This window comes from Rhinopithecus roxellana, chromosome 2 (assembly GCF_007565055.1).
Source record: "Rhinopithecus roxellana isolate Shanxi Qingling chromosome 2, ASM756505v1, whole genome shotgun sequence".
NCBI classification, from domain to species: Eukaryota; Metazoa; Chordata; class Mammalia; order Primates; family Cercopithecidae; genus Rhinopithecus; species Rhinopithecus roxellana.
Window position 1 is genome coordinate 191,772,246 of NC_044550.1, and position 19,706 is coordinate 191,791,951.

The window sequence follows — 19,706 nt, forward strand, 5'->3', positions numbered from 1 at the left end:
TCAGTCTGTCGCCCAAGCTGGAGTGTAGTGGCACAATCATAGCTGACTGCATTCTTGAACTCCTGGGCTAATGTAATCCTCCCACTTCATAATTATTTTTACATGTTGCTGGATTTGATTTGGTAAGATTTTGTTGAGGATTGTTGTATCTATGCTTATGGGCAATATTTGTCTGTAGTTTTCTTTTTTTGTGATATCTTCATTTGATTTTGGTATTCGTCTAATTGTGGCTTCATAGAATGAGTTAGGAAGTATTCCCTCTGCTTCTGTTTTCTAAAAGAGATTAGAGAACCGATATAGCTTTGTCCTTAAATATTTGGTTGAATTCACCAGGAAACTGTCTGGGTTTTGTGCTTTCTGTTTTGAAAGGTTATTAATTATTTATTTAATTTCTTTAACAGACACAGGCCTGTTCAGTTTGTCTATTCTTGTGTGGGTTTTGGCAGATTGAATTTTTTAAAGGAATTTATTCATTTCACCTAGGTTATCAAATTTTGGGGCATAGGATGTCTTTGTTTTTTAAAATTTTCCTTTTAATATGTATAAGATCTGTAGTGATGTATCCTCTGTCATATCTGATATTAGGAATTTATATCTTTTCTCTTTTTTTCTTAGCCTGGATAGAGGCTTATTGATTTTATTGATTCTCTGAAAGATCCAACTTTTAGTTTCATTGTTTCTCTTTTTACTTCCTATTTTAGATTTCATTGATTTCTGCTCTAATTTTTATTATTTCTTTCGTTCTGCTTGTTTTAGTTTGCTCTTCTGGTTGCTTAAGGTGAAAGCTTAGTATTGTTTTTAGATCTTCTCTAATACATTAAATACTGTAAGTTTTGCTTTAAGTACTGCTTTCTCTGCATCGATAAATTTTGATAAGTTCTATTTTCTTTATCTATATATTTGTAGACAATAGAACTTTGATAAGTTCTATTTCTTTGTCTATATATTTATAGATATATATCTGTAAAACTAGTGTATCTATCAATGTGTGCGTGTGTGTGTATATATATATATTTAGAGAGAGAGAGAGAAAGAGAGACAGTCAGGGTCTTGCTCTGTTGTCCACACCACAATGTAGTTGTGCAATCACAGCTCACTAAAGTCTCAACCTCCCTGGCTCAAGTGATCGTCCTGTCTCAGCCTCCCAACTAGCTACAACTACAGACATGCATCACCATGCTCAGCTGCATTTATTTTATTTTTTATGGAGATGGGGTCTCACTGTTTTGCTAAAGCAGGTCTCCAACTCCTGGCTTCGAGAAATCCTCCCACCTCGGCCTCCCAAAGTTCTGAGATTACAGGCGTGAGCTACTGTACCTGGCCTAAAAATATATTAAAATTTCTCTTGAAGTTTCTTTTTTGTCCTATGTATTACAAGTGTGTTGTTCAGTCTTTAAGTATTTTGGAATTTTTTTTTTTTTTTTTTTTTTTTAGCTGTTTGCTGTTAACTTTTAGTTTAATTCTATTTTGATCTGAAAGCAGACATTCTATGATTTCTTTTAAATTTGTTCATGTGTGTTGTATGGACAAGAATGTGGTCTGTCTTGGTAAATGTTCTATCTGAGTTTATGAAGAATGTGTTGGCTGTTTATAGATATAAGTTATATCCAGTTGAATTGCTATTTAGTTCAACTATGTTCTTACTAATTTTTTTTTTTTTTTTTGGCCTGTTGGATCTGTCTGTTTCTAATAAAGGGATGTTGAAGTTTTCAGCTATAGTAGTGTATTCATCTGCTTCTCCTTGTAGTTCTATTAGTTTTTGCCTCACATGTTTTGCTGATTTGTTATTAGATTAATACACATTAAGGATTGTTCTGTCTTCTTAGACAGTTTACCCCTTTATCATTATATAATACCCCTTTTGGTCTCTGAGAATTTTGCATGCTTAAAGTCTGCTGTGTCTGGAATCCATACAGCCACTCCAGCTTTCTTTGGTTTAGTGTTAGCATTGTACGTCTCTCTTCATTCTTTTATTTTTAAACTATATTTGTTTTTTATGGTAAAGTGGGTTTCTTGTAAACAATATATAGTTAGGTCTCTTTTTTTTTTATTCATTCAATCTCTGTTCTTTAATTGGTGCATTTAGGCCATTGATGTGTAAAATGATTATTGATATAGTTGGATTAATATCTATCATATTTGTTACTGTTTTCTGTTAGTCGCCCTTGTTCTTCATTTCCATTTCTTCTTCTTTTTCATGGCTTTAATTGAGCATTTTATGTTATTTTATCTCTTTTCTTAGACTGCAAAGTTTTTTGGGTTTTTTTGTTTGTTTTTCAGTTGTTAACCCTAAGTTTTGCAATATATTTCTACTTTCAAATAGCCTTGTTCACTTCACAGATAGTGCAAGTACCTTATAATAACAAAATATTCCTAAGTTATCCGTCCCATGTCCCTTGTATCATTTTTGTCATTCATTTCACTTGTCCATAAACTATAGGTATCAAATACATTGTTGTTATTTTGAACAAACTTTTGTTAGATCAGTTAAAAGTAGGAAAAATTAAAGTTTTTATCTTCTTTATTTCTTCTTTCTCTTTCTTTATATAGATCAAAATTTCTGACCTATATATTAGTTTTCTTCTTTCTGAAGAACTTTAAACATTTCTTGCAAGGCACGTCTACTAGCAACAAATTCCTTATTTTTATTTGAGAAAATTTTTCTCCTTCACTTTTGAAGGATGTTTTTGCAGGATATAAAATTATACATTGGTGGGTTTTTTTCTCTCAATAATTTAAATATTTCACTTCACTTTCTTTTTGCTCACATGGTTTCTGAGGAGAAGTTAATGTAATTCTTGCTCTTGTGTAAATAAGGAGGTCCTCACCCCTCGACATGTGACTTCTTAAAGGTTTTTGAAAAACTTTTGATTTTCTGCCTATGTGTAGCTTTTTTTGTTTGTTTGTTTGTTTTTACGTTTATTCTGCTTAGTGTTCCCTGGGCTTCCTGGATGTGTATCTGACATTAATCTGGGGAAATTCTCAGTGAACATTTCTTCAAGTATTGTTCTGTTCTTTCTTATTTTGGTGTTCCTATTACACATGCTACACCTTTTGTATTTGCTCCATAGTTCTTGGATATTTTGTTCTGTGTGGTTTTATTATTATTTTTTAAATCTAGTCCAGTATTTTGTTTTTATAAAGTTTTCTTTATCCTTGCTTTTCAGTTTTGGAAGTTTGTATATATATATCCTTAAGTACAGCGATTCTTTCCTCAGCTGTTTCCAGTTGACTAATGAGCCCATCAGATGTAATCTCTATTTCTGTTACAGTGCTTTTAATCTCTAGCATTTCTTTTTGATAGGATTTCTTTTTGATTCTCACTTAGAATTTCCATCTCTCTGCTTATATTATCGTTTCTTACTTGTTGTCTACTTTGTCCATTAGAATCCTTAACATATTAATCATAGTTTTTAAAAAAACTTCCTGGTCTGATACTTCTAGTGCTTCTGCCACATTTGACTTTGGTTTTGATGTGTACTCAATTTCTTCAAACTGTAGTATTTCCCTCTTAGTAGGCCTTGTAATCTTTCTTTGATAGCCAGACATGATATACAGGATACAATGAACTGCAGTAAATGGGGCTTTAGTGATATAATGGTAAGGTGTTATGGAGAGTATTTGAAGGAGTGTTCCATGGTCCTATGATTAGGTCTCAGTCTTTTCTTTTCTTTTTTTTTTTTTTTTGAGACGGAGTCTCGTTCTGTCACCCAGGCTGGAGTACAGTGGCCAGATCTCAGCTCACTGCAAGCTCCACCTCCGGGGTTTACGCCATTCTCCTGCCTCAGCCTCCCAAGTAGCTGAGACTACAGGCACCCGCCACCACGCCCAGCTAGTTTTTTGTATTTTTTAGTAGAGACGGGGTTTCACCATGTTAGCCAGGATGGTCTCGATCTCCTGACCTTGTGATCCGCCCGTCTCGGCCTCCCAAAGTGCTGGGATTACAGGCTTGAGCCACCACGCCCGGCCTAGGTCTCAGTCTTTTAGTGAGTCTTGGACTGTGAACCTCACAGTTTTCTCCCCTTAGGTAGGACAGGATGGCTAGACGGAGCTGGAGTTTTTTATTTTCATTCTCCCATGGGAAAGGCTAGAGAGGGCTGAAGTTGGGTATTTCTCTTCTTCTGGGTCAGTTGGTCTCTAATAAAACCTCAATAACATAAGCTCTGGGAAAACATTTTCTCCTGAGGAGCAGTCCTTTTTAAGAAGAGAGTGCTCTAGTGTATTTCACAATGGGTATTTTTCCTTCCCCCTGCCCGACGCACAGGGGGATTTTTCTCAGATCTTCACTGTGAGAAGCTGGTGTAGTTCCTGAAGATAAAACTCACAAATGTGTGAGGGACCCCGCTCTACGACTCTCAGACTTGTCAAACGCTGAACCTCCAGCAGTTTGTTAATTACATTTCCGGTTTTCCTACGCTGGCACTGGCTCTCATGGAGGTTTCTCTTTGTGGGTTTCTGCTCCAGAAAGTTGTGATTTTCTGTACCTGGGCTGTCTGTCTCTCCAATTTTGGGGGCAATGATTTGCCCTGTGACCTTACTAATATGATGGATCTAAGAAGAGTTGGTTTTTCAGTTTGTTCAGCTTTTTACTTGCTCTTAGGACAGAGTGAAGACTTCCAAGCTCTTAACATTCTGGACCAGAAATTGGACCAATACTGTCCTTTTATTGTCTCTTCTCTACACTGCAAGCAACCATGATGTTTCTCAAAAACACAGATGTGATTAGGTCATGTCTCTAGTTGAAACATCTCATTAACTGTAGCGCAAAATCCAAACTCCGTGATTTGGATAACAAGGTCTTTGTTATTCAGCCTTGGTTTATTTTTCTATACTATCTTTTATGTTTTCACTTTACTGTTATGCTGAGCCATTGTGCACTTTATCCAGTTTTTAGTATCCTGTGTTCTCTCTCTTTCCCTCCTTTCACCCTTTGTTTGCCTGATACCCACCAAGTTTTTAGGTTTTACCTTAGAAACCATCTTTCTTATGACAGCACACCTTGACTCTCCTGAGACCAGTCTGTATCGCCTTCCTGAGTTTTTTCTGGTATAGAATCACAAGTGATTCGCAGAGTAGATACAATTAAAGGCCTCTGATGTAATTTATTGGCAGCCTGCAGTATTTACTATGCTTGTAGTAATTATGAAAGACCTCTTAAAGCTTTTGCCAACTGTGTTTCTACTTGAGAGTTAAACTCACATGTGGAAAAGTTATATTATGGAGAATCTTTTGAAGGGTGTTGATAGTGTTTGGCTCTGCATCTCCACCCAAATCTCACATCAAATTGTAATCTCTGTATGTTGGAGGATCTAAGAAGATCCTCCTGGTGGGAGGTGATTGGATCATGGGGGCAGATTTCTGCCTTGCAGTTCTCATGATAGTGAGTGAGATCTTATGAGATCTGATGATTTAAAAGTGTGTGGCACTTCCCCCTTCTTGCTCTGTCTCTCTCTCTCCTCCTGCCATGTGAAAAAGTCCTTGCTTCCTCTTCTCCTTCAGCCATAATTGTTAGTTTCCTGAGGTCTCCCGGTCATGCTTGCTGTTAAGTGGAATTGTGAATCAATTAATACTGTTCTCTTCATAAATTACCCAGTCTCAGGTAGTTCTTTATAGCAGTGTGAGAACGGTCTAATATAGACATAGAATCTATCTGTTTATAGTATTCAATGTTTATTCTTAGGTACAGTCAAATAAGCAGATTTGTGTACTGGCAGAGTAGCTACTTGCAAAAATTAGTGCCCAAAACAGTTCTCATTGACTTTGCAAGTACTCTTTAGTCCCATATATTTTAAATACTGGAGAAAACCATGTAAATTAATAAATGAGCATTGTGATTTGTATGACAACCTTGTGTGCATTTGATTAGTGTGAGTTGGAGGCTACTTTCCTGTGGATGCACTAAGTCAAATTTTTGAACTTATAATCCATGTTGAGGTCTAAATACTGTCATTTAGAGGTGCTGATTACCTTATTATTAAATATATTACATGATGATTATACTGAGGTACCCTTCTTTGTCACAGGTGCTAACAAAGTCATTGGGTGTGTGTCTCCTTCTACTTTATGTCCTCTTCCACCCAAGTGCATCCGATTGAATTTACATGTTTAATACACTTACAACGCTGTGTTACTCTATAGTTGTCCACTCAGTGGTTTATTACATATTTATCAATTCCAGTTGGTCTTGGAGGAAATCTAAGCTATTGCTAATGAGAGTTGTTTTGCACATTTTGATTGTGTCATACAGGGTTTTGTTCATTAGTAAGATCTGTTGAGTTTACTTCTTTTTTGGGGCAGGGGTGGGGACAGAATCTCACTCTGTTCCCCAGGCTGGAGTGCAGTGGCATGATCTCTGCCTACTGCAACCTTCACCTCCCAGGTTCAAGATATTCTCATGCCGCGGCCTCCTGAATAGCTGGGATTACATGTGCATGCCACCACACCTAATTTTTTTTGTTTTTTTTTTTTTTTTTTTTTTAGTAGAGATGGGGTTTGGCCATGTTGGCCAGGCTGGTCTTGAACTCCTGGCCTCAAGTGACCCACCTGCCTCGACCTCCCAAAGGTTTACAGGCGTGAGCCACTGCGCCTGGCCCGAGTTTATTTCTTAAAAACTTTAGTAATTTTTTTGTGGTCAAAGGACATGAAGTTAAAATAAAGGATAGTGTGTTGAGAACTGGCTTTCTAATTAACTTGGTACATAAGCCAAAGGAAAAAACCTAGCATGCTTTCTTTGCCTATTTCTCAAAAAGTGGGAATTGTGGTGATTACCTACCTTCTGATGTATTTTAAAAATATTCCTAATATTTATGAAGAAACATCAGAAATATCCTAGTTGTTATGGATGTGTAATGAGTTTTTTATTTCACATAGACTTTAGGTTTCATGAGAGGAATGAGTTTGCATCTTACTCAATTTTTTATTCCTAATTTCTGTCAACATATTTACCATGCAGAATATAAACATTGATTGAACAATTCTGTATGTATTTGATGAACTATTTTAAATAATCTTATACCTTGTTTTTCAGTGCTTTTATTTCTGACATTTATTTAAATATTTTAGTTTTGGAATGAAAATGAACATGGTTGATGATAGAGGAAAATAAATGATTTGAATACAGTTTGTTTTGGGATATGATAATACAGTAAATAAAGTCTCAAAGGTATACTTCATATTTGAAAATAGACATGATTTTTCTTGTTATAGACTATAGGACCTTTAAAAATTAATAGATACAGTATTTGAAGATAGGTTAAAGATATTTTTTAAACTGTATTTTCAAAATCAGTTCTTTAGGTGCTGGGAATGTGGCTGATCGTGTTTTGGCTCAGCTCTTAACAGAAATGGATGGGATTGAACAGCTAAAGGATGTGACCATTTTGGCAGCTACTAACCGCCCAGATAGGATAGACAAGGTAAGAGAGAAGGCATTGTGGATATTATAAAATCAAGAACTGGTTCGTTTGATTTTATCAGGTTTTTGTTTTTGTCAAATTACTTTCTAATCAGTATTTCATTTAGAGGATATTGAAGAATATGAAGCAGGTTCACTGTGGACTGGCTACCATTTTGTCTGAGTCTGGTAAGACAGAACACTCTTGCATACAAGTTATATGAAGCAAGTTTACCACTTACAGATAGGCAGCAAGATACAACAGAGGCCTAGGATTCATTGCAAGCCAGTCTCTCAAGATTCAGGAAAGCTGCCCTGGGTGAATGGAATCTTGACTGCATGTGCCCCACTTGCACTGCAGCTGAGGGCCTCTGGAAGGCACCCTGTTCCGGGTTTTATACACTGAGGATGTGAGACTCACTGGTCTAAAGTGTTGGAGTTTCTAGGGGAGGACTGGAGTAGAACCTGGGCTGTTCCAGCCAGTCCCTCCCTGTCTCAGGATATTGCATTTCCTGCACATGCTACAGTTATTCTTGAGAGCTATGAGGGGAGAGAGAGAACTGGGTCATTCCAAGATCACCCAGAGAGCTGTCCTACAAAGGATCTTAAACTAAAGGAAATTAAGAGAACAAAGGAAAGCTTTTATTTACATTTTTATTTCTTATGGTTCAGTAAGGACCATTTCTTGTGGTTCATAACTCTTCAATATCTACTCCCCTATCTTGTATCTTACTTTTAACATATTTCTCTAGAGAATTGAAGTTTTGGATTTCTTTGGAATTCTTTCTTTCATCTAATTTATTCTTCCAGAGTTTTCAACATTTTCATTTATATGAAGGTATATTCTAGCTATTTAGCAAGTACTAGTTAGATTCCAGTTACCATCAGCACAGTAACTTTGAAGAAGTACTGTCCTGATTGTTGTTTTTAAAGTATTTAGAATAAAAATAATGGATTCTTCTATTTTTTTAAAGAAGTTACTCAGGCTGTTACATTAAATTAAGTAGTATAAGTGCAAAGCCAATCCTTTATTTATTTATTTATTTATATTATACTTTAAGTTCTAAGGTACATGTGCAGAACGTGCAGGTTTATTACATATGTATACATGTGCCCTGTTGGTGTGCTGCACCCATCAACTCGTCAGCACCCATCAACTCGTCATTTACATCAGATATAACTCCCAATGCCATCCCTCTCCCCTCCCACCTCCCCACAATAGGCCCCAGTGTGTGATGTTCCCCTTTCCGTGTCCAAGTGATCTCATTGTTCAGTTCCCACCTATGAGTGAGAACATGCGGTGTTTGGTTTTCTGTTCTTGCGTTAGTTTGCTGAGAATGATGGTTTTCAGCTGCATCCATGTCCCTACAAAGGACATGAACTCATCCTTTTTTATGGCTCCATAGTATTCCATGGTGTATATGTGCCACATTTTCTTAATCCAGTCTGTCACTGATGGACATTTGGGTTGATTCCAAGTCTTTGCTATTGTGAATAGTGCCGCAATAAACATACATGTGGATGTGTCTTTATAGCAAAAGCCAATCCTTTTAAACTATTACTACCACTTTTTCCCTAGGTCATAATTTAATAAAGGAGTTCAGTAATTTAAGTGCCTCATTTATGTCTAATATGTAATATTTTATAAGGATTTAAGTTGAGTAAACATTTGCTCTCAGAGCATGAACCAGTTTCCCTTTTTTATTGTCATTAATATTATTGCCTTGTGTATGACTTTATGAGCTACTTTCTTCCTGTGTACATATACACATACTTTCAGTTTTAAAAAATGTGATTTTTAAAAAAGACCCCTTTGAATGTAACTATTATGTGGCAAGAAAACCTTGCTTTGGTTAGGTATTTTGCTATGTGATAAAGATCCTTTGGTTAAATGAAGGAAAGCTTTGGACCTTAAAAAAAAACATTCCCTTACTGATGCGGTATTTTATTAGAAGATAGGTGAGTTCTTAGTATTTATAGAAACTGGGTTGGTGTTAAGGCATCTCTGAAGTCTATACAAAGTATAAGACTGTATCTTAACAAGGACTGTAGAAACTGCTGAAAGAGCCTTAAAGTTTACCTAATTCTGCCTCTGGTTTCACAAATAAAGGTGCTGAATCAAAAATCTTTTTCCTGGTAAGAATTCATTGTATTTTTATGATATTTATTTCCTGGTTTCCCTGTGGTTAATAAGCTCTAAAATGTCTTAGGATTTTTGTCTGGGCCCAATCTGATAGTAGCCTTCTTTGACTTCCTAATGCTGGATGTCCTCGATATTAGATATATTTCTTGAAGTAGGATGTAAGGCTTACAATAAACTTAACTGCATTTTTCTAAATCAAGCTGTCTGACTTGCCCTGTTTAGTGCTTGCGTTGTTGTTTTCTTGCTGTGTAACAAATTATCCCAAATTTAGTAGCTTCACACCCATTTGTTAGTTCACATGTCTTAGGTTAGAAGATGGGCACATTATGACTAGTTTGTCTGCGCAGGATTTAAACTAAAGACTGAAAACACAGTGTTGGCTAGAGTGCATTCTCATTAGGAGTTCATGTTTCTAAGCTCACATGATTGTGGCACAACTCACTTGTGATTGGGGCTGAGGACTAAAGACTGAATTACCTTACCTGATGTCAGCTAGGAGCCACTCTCAGCTCCTAGAGACTACCCACATTCCTTGTCACACAGCCTCCTCCACCATCAGAAACAGCAATGGAAAACTCCGTTATGTTTTATCCCTGTCACACTTCAAATTTCCTTTGCCAGGAAAAGCCCTGTCCTTTTGGAGCGCTCATCTGATGAGGTTAGTCTTATTGAGAAAAAATCTCTGGACCTTGAAGTCAGCTGATTCAGGTTCCTGCAAAAGCCCTTCACAGTAGCACCTAGATTAGCATTTGATTGAATAAGTGGGAGAAGGTATGTTTCTATCAGGGTGATACAGGACAGGCCGGCCCCAGAATTGGGGCATAGCCTAGGAGGGTTCTTGGCTACACCCAGGAAAGAATTCAAGAGCCCACTGGTGGTGTTAGACAGCAATCTTTTATTGATTGGTACTGCCCCTTATGGTGCAGGACTGACTCATAAGCAGTGCACCCAGAGTTGGCAAGTTATGGGCTTTTGGCAACTGTGTTTATACTCACTTATGCCCACTTTCATTTACATGCAAATTGAAGGGTGAGTTAACACAAATTGAGTCTACGAAAGGGTAACTTCTGGGTCACTGCCATGGAAAGGGGTGGTAACTTTTTTTTTGAGATGGAGTCTCGCTTTGTCGCCCGGGCTGGAGTGCAGTGGCCAGATCTCAGCTCACTGCAAGCTCCGCCTCCCGGGTTCCCGCCATTCTCCTGCCTCAGCCTCCCGAGTAGCTGGGACTACAGGCGCCCGCCACCTCGCCTGGCTAGTTTTTTTTGTATTTTTTAGTAGAGACGGGGTTTCACCGTGTTAGCCAGGATGGTCTCGATCTCCTGACCTTGTGATCCGCCCGTCTCGGCCTCCCAAAGTGCTGGGATTACAGGCTTGAGCCACCGCGCCCGGCCAGGGGTGGTAACTTTTGAGTCACTACCATGACATTTGTTAACTGCTGTGGTTCTGGTGGCAGTGTCTTATGCCAATGAGCATTGAGCTCTGCTAGAGATCGCTTTTGTTGCCATCTGCTGGCTTTGGCCACTTTCTTCACTTTGCCTCATCTGGACTAGATCTTGTTTTGTTCAGCAGAGTTTTCACCAGAAAACAAGTCCTATTGGTCTCCTACTTCATCCCCCCCTCAGATTAGAAACTCCTCCTTAATCTTAAAGGGCTGCAGATGGGCACAGGTCTATCGTCTGTAAGTGCTTCCTGCTGATTTTATAAACATAGGCACTGCCTAGCATGGGAGGAGTAAAAATCTCCAGATACCTGATGTAAGGAGCCCAACAGCAGGATGTTTTCATTTTCTGTGTCAGAAGATAAGATGAGTTGGAAGCCTTGTGCCAGCATCATCTTTATGTTGACTTTAGAAGATACAAACTTTACTAGGAGGTAAAACAAGAAAATTATAATTAGAAGGAAGAGAAAACTTAATGCTCCTATGCCCACCCACAGCGTCACATTATTTATCTGTGTGTTTGTGAAATAATAGCTTTAAGTCTTCTAGAGGTTTGTAAGGATTACTTATGGTGTCTTCCTCTTATGCCTGCAGGGACTTATAAGAAACAGGTTTAATCCTGGACAGCTGTACCCAGCCAGTGATCCTCTAATGTTTGATAGCAGTGGAGGTCCTTAACAATACCTGATAGGGGTCCTTCCATTTTGGGTTGTAATTGATCATCAGGGGATCTTTATTTTTAAGTTTTTACTAAGACTAAGTCTGGTTAAACAGAGGAACTCTTTTTTTCTTTGTGGGAAAGGACAACATTTTATTTTCATAATTTTGAAAGACCTTTTGAACCTGGCCTAAATTCCAAGAGCAGGGGTGGCATAGTGAAGTGTGTCCAACTCCGTTTCCCATCATGGCCTGAATTAGTTTTTTAGGTTTCTGTAGGATTTCCTTTGGCCAGGGAACTTACAAGTCAAAAGACTTATAGCCTATTAAATATTTTAGGCCAGAGAGGAATGGAGGTAGCTTAAAACTATTTTAAGCAATATAGGAGTCAAATATTAAAAGCTAAAAGTAGGTATATTTATCAAGAAAAACCAAGAGTATCAAATCAAGCTATACTGGGGGAAAACAGTGTTCCTGTAGACCTCTGAGGCAAAACACTTTAGTATCAGGCCATAACAGCAGTCAGAACCAGAGAAGAAACAAGTCACAGGAGCTGACAAAAAAGCTAAAGGAGAGAGTTACACAAATCTGAGAAGCTTTCAAAAGAAATAAATCACAGGATTGAAAAGCAAAAATTCTGGTAAGTTAGCAAATTAATACCTTAAGCAAAGCTGGCTCTAACACCTAGACCATTTTCTAGAAAGTCTACCGCAAACAGTTTTCCTTCAGTCACAGCCAGCTAAATCACACTCAAAACTCTCCTCACAAATTCCCTTTCACAAACCCCATTATCACCCACACAGACCATCCTTGACATGTCTGGACCTTGTGATCTGCCCTACACCATCTCCCTCTCAAATAACCGGTTACTTTACTCTAGGACAAGAATCCACCATACAGGGTCCCTCATACAAAATCACTTTCTTTATATTCCTCCCCCCCAAAATACATATATATATATATATATGTATCTTTTATCCATACTTTCCTCACATCCCTCTTTTTATTCACTGATTCCCTCTTATTTTGAACCATTGCCTAAATGTGCTGCATATATTCTGTAGTTATGGTGGGGAAAGTGCTTTCAGTATTTAGTGATAATTGTAAAAAAGTTTAATATTCATTTCTGTTTCAGGTAGAACTCCATGTGGAATGTGAATTTTTTTAAACTATAGTTTTGTTACTACTCAGATGATATATACTATATCAAAAGCGTATGTCCTTGTCAAGTCCTCTAAAGTTTGTGAAATACAAAAGAATATGCAGTAAAATTTTAAGTCTTATTTCCTTTCCAGTTACTTTTTCTCTGAAGAACTACTGTGGAACATTATTTATATTGTTTAATAGTACTATAAAGTTGTTTCCACACTTGTGTGATTAGCACATAATATTCAAACTGTGCCGTGAATGTGCCGGTAGAAACAAAACAGTTTTAAGGACAGTTGAAACAACATCCTGTTATGAAATAGACACAGTTTTTACCATCTTTATTGTCTAGAGGAAACTGTAGTAGGAATAAAAGAGGTGACAAAGAGTTAAAGTACACTTTATGTTTTTAGGCTAAAACTGATTTAAAAAAGATCATTGTAGGGTCAAAGAAATATATATATAGTATAATTTTGGCTACATTAAATCCAGGCATTTGGCCTTTTAAATTAGCTAGCATATTTTACAATCTTGTTGCCTGTTACCCCACAACTTCTATGTTATGATGATTTTAAGTTAGTATGTTAAAACAAGGAGAAATCCTGGACTGTCACAGGAGTGAAATTGATACCATTGTATTACCCATGTGTTGTGCATATTTAATGTCTCTTTTTGACAATATTTCAGTTTCATGTCTTCTGGGGAGACTAAAGCCAAAGTTTCTTGGGGATTCTGGTGTTTCAGCAAAGAAAGTGAGACACATAGCTCAAAAACTGCATTATTTTACTCCTTGCTATGTCATATTTACATGTCAGACTCATTTGCTGTGATGTAGCACACTAGGCTGAGTGAAATAATTGCTTGTGATGTCCCTAAGTTGCCTAGGCTTTTTCCTACCTCCTGCTTAGATAGTGAAGAGAAGTTGAAGTTGCATCTTCTAGTGTTCATTTTGCGTAAGAGTAACAGGATGTGGTAGGACAGATGAAGATTAACGAGATTGTGTGATGTCAAGTAGGCTCATTGTCTTTAGATTGATTGCTGATGGTCTGGATTTCCTTAGCATCAGGGGAGTTTAGAAACAAACAACTAATTTATTATTCATCCCCAAATAATAGTTAAATGCCCAAACTTTTGGAGTTTATGTTGTTTATTTCATTGTTAACAACTGCTGTGTGGCCCCTTTACATGTACAAAATGTACAAAAAGTCCATGATGTTTTGTACATTTATGTTGAATCTTAAGGAAAACATGGTCATGTCTTCTTTCTCAGGTAATAAGCATGCCTCAAAATAGTTTTAACTCTGTGAATATATTTGAATTCAGTTTATTTGGGTAATGTTAGTACTGATGCCTACTATATAACAAGCTCCTAATAAGAACTATTAAATTATAAGCATTATTCCTAGCATATAAACCTAGTTTTCTTGTAGTAGGAAATGGGAAGGACTTCAAAAATTTTACTTTAAGCCATCTATGGAAAAGATTGCCCAATTGAGGAAAATTGTGAAAGTTATGTGGAAGTCTTGAATAATTTGGTTTCAGGATTATTTTCTATTGTTGTGTTAGACCCATGGAGGTAGTAAATTGACATTAATTTTCCTTACGGTTTTCTAGAAGAGGAAATGTGCTTAATGAGCTAAACAAGACATAACATTTTGTTTTCTTACATTGTTGCAAATCGAAGTTGGGTTTTGTTGTTTGTTTTGACATGCAGGCCTGGCTGTGTTGCCCAGGCTGAAGTGCAGTGTCTATTCACAGATTGTAAAGTAGTGCAGCCTTGAACCTTTGGACTCTAGCAGTCTCCTGCCTCAGCCTCCCAAGTAGCTAAGATTGTAGGTGTGCACCACAGCATCCAGCTTAAAATTTAGTTTTCTAGAAAGTTTTATGACATGGGAAAAAGTTAATTAGCAATATTTAGAAATGTCCCCAAATAAAAAGCTAAATATACGTATCTTCCAATATTCAAATGACTAGTGTTCCAAAAATACCCTCAGAAGAAAGGCTACAAATGTTTGTTCATTCTCTATTTTTTTCCTTGTTATAACTATTGCTCTTCTAATATTACTCTTCTCAGCTAAGTCAGAACTAAAAAAAAGCGGCAAGGACTAATTGACATTAATAGTTCAAATGAATCATAATTCTTTATTTTCCCAAAAGTATTTAAGGAATGGATGCCGGTTAGTCTTTCACATTGTTTATCAAAATGATGTGAAGAGTCTTTGGTGAGCCATCATAAGATCAGAACTGAAAAGTGTCCTCTATGGTTGTTTTCCAATTTCAGCTTTACCATCTTTACACAAGACTCTCATAAGTGTTTTTGTTATTGTTGCTGGATTTTTGTTTTGTTTGTTTTTTAAAGCTCCAAGTGTTTTAACTTGTATGGCAGTTACTCTTCTTTATCTTCTATGGCAGCCCCTTACAAGTTTTGGCTTTGGGGATAGAGACTTGGGAGAGATCAGAGAAGAGAGACTGGTTAGAGTTTGTATTCATATATGGGTCTTACTTCATTTCGATGTTCATAAGGTAAAGACTCTGTATCTCAAGGGTTGGCAAACTATGGCCTTTAGGCCAAATGTGACCCACCATGTGGTTTTGCACAACCCATTGTCTAAGAATAGTGTTTACATATTTAAAAGATTAGGAAAATAAAAGTGGTTTTTGGTGACATACGAAAATTATATGAAATTCAACTTTCAGTCCCCATAAATAAAGCTTTATTAGAACACAGCCACACTAATTTGATTATGTTTTGTATATTACTGCTTTTGCACTACTGTAGTAGAGGAGTTACAGTACAGACTTAACGGCCTATAAAGCCTAAAGTATATACTCTGAACCTTTACAGAAAAAGTTTGCTGACTCTTGATTTGTCCTTTTAAGTTTTTAGAAGATTAGTAGTCTTTAATGTCTGTTGTTCATATATGAGCCTTACGTTTTCTTTTTAAAAAAGATTATTTATTTTAATTGACATAAAAATTGTATCTGTAGAGTACAACATGTTGTTTTGATAATTGTTTATACATTGTGGAATGGCTAAATCAAGCTATTTAACATGTGCATTACTTCACATACTTCTTATTTTTTTGTGATGAGGACACTTAAAACCAACTCTCTTAGTAATTTTTAAGTATACAATATATTGTTATTAACGATAGTCACCATGCAGTACAATAGACCTCTTGAACTAATTCCTCCTGTTTAACTGAAGGTTTGTATCCTTTGACCAATATCTCCCAACTCCCTTAGACCTCCAGGCCCTGATAACCACCATTCTACTTTCTACTTTTATGAAAAGTTCAACTTTTTAAGACTCCACACATAAGCGAGATCGTGCACTATTTGCCTTTCTTTGCCTGGCGTATTTCACTTAGCATAATGTCCTCCAGATTGATCCATGTTGTCACAAATGACAGGATTTCCTTTTAATAAAGGCTGAATAGGATTACCTTCTGTATACACACCACATTGTCTTTATCCGTTTATTCTTTGATGAATACTTAGGTTGATTCTGTGACTTGGATATTGTGAATAATGCTGCAGTGAACATGGAGTGCAGATGTCTCTTGGACATACTGATTTCATTTCCTTTGGCTATATACTCAATAGTGGAATTGCTGGATAATAAGATAGTTTTATTTTAAATTTTTTAGAAACTTCCACACTATTTTCTGTAATATCTGAAGTAATTTGCATTCCTACCAACAGTGTACAAGGGGTGTCTTTTCTCCACATCCTCACCAACATTTATCTTTCATGTTTTTGACAATATCTATTCTAACAGGTATGAAATGGTATCTCATTGTGGTTTCCATTGGCATTTCTCTGATGATTAGTGATGTTGAGCACTTAAAAAATATACCTGTTGGCTATTTGTATGTCTTCTTCTGAGAAATGTCTATTCAAGCTTTTTGCCCATTTTTTAATCAGGTCATTTGTTGCTGTTGAGTTCCTTATAAATTTTGGTATTTTAGATTTTAACACCTTATCAGGTTTGGTTTACAAACATATTCTCTCATTTTATAGATTGTCTTTTCACTATGTTGAGTGTTTCCTTTGCTGTGCAGTGGCTTTTTAGCTTCATGTAATCCCATTTGTCTATTTCTTCTTTTGTTGTCTGTGCTTTTGAGGTCATGTTCAAAAAATTATTGTCCAGGCCAGTGTCATGGAACATTTTCCCTATAACTTCTTTCAGTAGTTTTTCAGTTTTAGCTCTTTATTCGTCTTTAATTCATTTTGAGTTGAATGAGCCACAGAGTTTTTTTTAAAGATTGTTTAAACATGTTTAACACATAAGTTTTCTGAAGATACATTATATTATAAATCATATATGAGTAAAAATTACACTGAACTTAAATAATAGTAGGGAGGCTGAATTAACTTATTTCAAGTATACACCATCCCCTCTTGAAAGTTCTCTTAATCTTCAATTTTTAAAAATACATTTTCTTCCACTAAATACTTATTTTTTTCCACTAAATACTTATTTTTTTCCAACTGACTGACTCCCTAAAACCCGCAAATCTACAATTTTTATTACATGAGTAACGTAAATATTTATTCATGGCACCTGAATCTTAAAGTTCCATTGATTATTAGCTTTTTGTAGTTGTAAGTTGTATGCCCTTTTTAGTATATAGCATCATTGGGATTTTCAGGCTTAGATTTCTAAATTTTGAAAGATTTTGTGTTCAGATATATTTGTTTAGTAAATAATATTTGATGTTGTCAACATGAATTGAAGTATGTTTAATATTAGAGAAAGAAATACCATTATAAAATACATGTTGCTGTCAATACCCAAGGTCTAAAAGAAATTGGTTTTTTCAAGATTAGAGAGGACATAGAAGGCTCCATGGTCTAGATGACCCATCTGATGCATTGACACCTGTCGTAAAATCCCAACCCATCAGTTTCTTCATCCTTTGCTTATTCACCCACACTGATGGGGAACTATTAACTCACGAAATAGATCATTTCACTTTTGTGTCAGACTATTAGGAAGTTCTTTAATCTGATGAACCAGCAGCTGTTTGTCTCCCCAAACCTTCTATACATCCACCTGATTTTATTCCAAAATCTGTAAAGAACAGTTTTTAATCCTTCTTCTATATGGTGTTCCTTTATTTTTTAAAGCTATTAGGTATCTTTACACTTTATCTCACTACCAGTCTTTTGTTTTTCAGGCTTGACATTTTGGATTATTTCATATGCCATTCTTTTTCCGTCTAAAGCATTCGCCTCCTTTTCTTGTCCTTTTCTCTCTGAAGTTGTCACATCCACGAACAAATATATAATGATTGTTTGTGTTCTGATCAGTACAGAACTTAGTGAGACTTCTGCTGCCTCTACTCTGAATATCTTGCTTCTACTAATGCATTCCAGGATTTTGTTAGCTTATTTGTTAGCTGCACATTGGGATTGCTGTTGAATAAAGTCATCAAGAACAACGACAAATGTGAAAAGCCCAGGTCTTTCTTCAAAAGTCTCCTAAATAATAGTTTTCACGCCTTGGGCTTGTGCAGTTAATTGAAGTTCCAGCAACTGAGGCACAATATATACCAGGTATAGAAGTCATCCTCCAAAATTAGCTCCTCTAAGTTTCTCCTACTTTTCACATGATTCCCAGATATTCTTTTCTTTAAGTCCAAGTAATTTCCCAATTATTTCCATGGCTGTGGCTACAAAGGCTTTAGGCTACAGGAATAGAGGAATTTATTCTTACTAAATTCATCTTATTAGATTTGATTAATCTTCCCAACTTATCAACTGTGGGATATGTATTTCTTTATTCATTGATAGCAAAGGCACTATATATCTTAAATACCAAGAAGAATTTATATAGCTTTCTTTTTAAAAAATAGTTTAAAGTATCTAGTTCAAGATCCCCAATCTAGGTGAACTTTGTGGAACATTTAATTGACATGGAGATAATTAGGGGATATTCTGAAGAGTTACCAAAGAGAACTCCTAAAGGGAAACTAGATCATTGAGACTATTTATGGAGGAAGAACAGATGAAAGTAAAATTCTCCTGTTAAGAATAGTATCTGGGTAAAGAAATGCTTTCTGCTTTCTTTGATGGAAGTAGACAAAATAAGAGTGAACAGACTTATATTTCAATTTCATTGAAATTCAGATAAATTGAAAACCATGATTTTATTATATATACTGTTAAGTATTATAATATACTTATATATATAATATATAAGTATATATATACTGTTCAAACTAGATTAGTGTTGAACTCTGTAGATATTTAAAACCAGCTATTTTAGTTTCTTTTTGGTTTAAGACAGTGATGAAATATGTACTTAATTTTCTGAATACTTTGCTCCTTATAGCTGCAGTTTCATGAATTTGTGATATTAGACTTACTGTATGAGGAGTTTTGTATTTTTCTTCTTTGAACTTTTTGCTTATAGTCCTTTGGGCATAGACCTTAGGATTTCTGGATGAGGTTTTGGAGAGTGCACAGCATTGGAGAGGAGCTTTTGCATAATGCCAGCAGTGTAGCTGAGGAAATGGATCTTGAGGAAAATGGATTTGACACCTGTAATGGAGGATAAACATGATAGGGGCTGGAGTGGCTTATACAGAGTGTGATAGAAAAGCTCAAAACTAACAGAAACAAGCAATGGAAGAGTTAAGGCAGACAGACGCTTGCAGAGATCTTAGTTTCTGATGCCAGCTTTGTTAAGAGTGTGTATTATTTGAAATAATTCATCCTCACTGAGCATCTGTTTCTGTACCTGTGAAAAATGTACTAGATAATCTTTGACATATCGTTCAAGCTCTACAATTATCTTCTTTTGTGACACAGAGACACAGACAATAATAGAGATTCTCAATGCTATATAAAAGGATGTTATTTACCAAACAAGTTTCTGAGGTTTTTGTTTTTTGTTTTCTGTTTGTTTTATTTCTTTTTAG

The 19,706-nt window shown here is 36.0% G+C and overlaps 1 protein-coding gene across 5 annotated transcripts in view; it reads left to right on the forward strand.

The window, feature by feature from the left end:
* Positions 1 to 19,706, forward strand: part of SPATA5 (spermatogenesis associated 5) — a 407,907-nt gene that overhangs the window by 139,686 nt on the left and 248,515 nt on the right. For all 5 annotated transcript variants that reach the window (XR_004055479.1, XM_010362515.2, XM_030925424.1 and 2 more), the window contains exon 14: positions 7,289 to 7,415. Coding sequence is in view for 4 of the 5 variants with exons in the window: in XM_010362515.2 (XP_010360817.1) it covers positions 7,289 to 7,415 (127 nt within the window). In the remaining variant the exon portion in view is untranslated. The remainder of the gene's footprint in view (positions 1 to 7,288; positions 7,416 to 19,706) is intronic.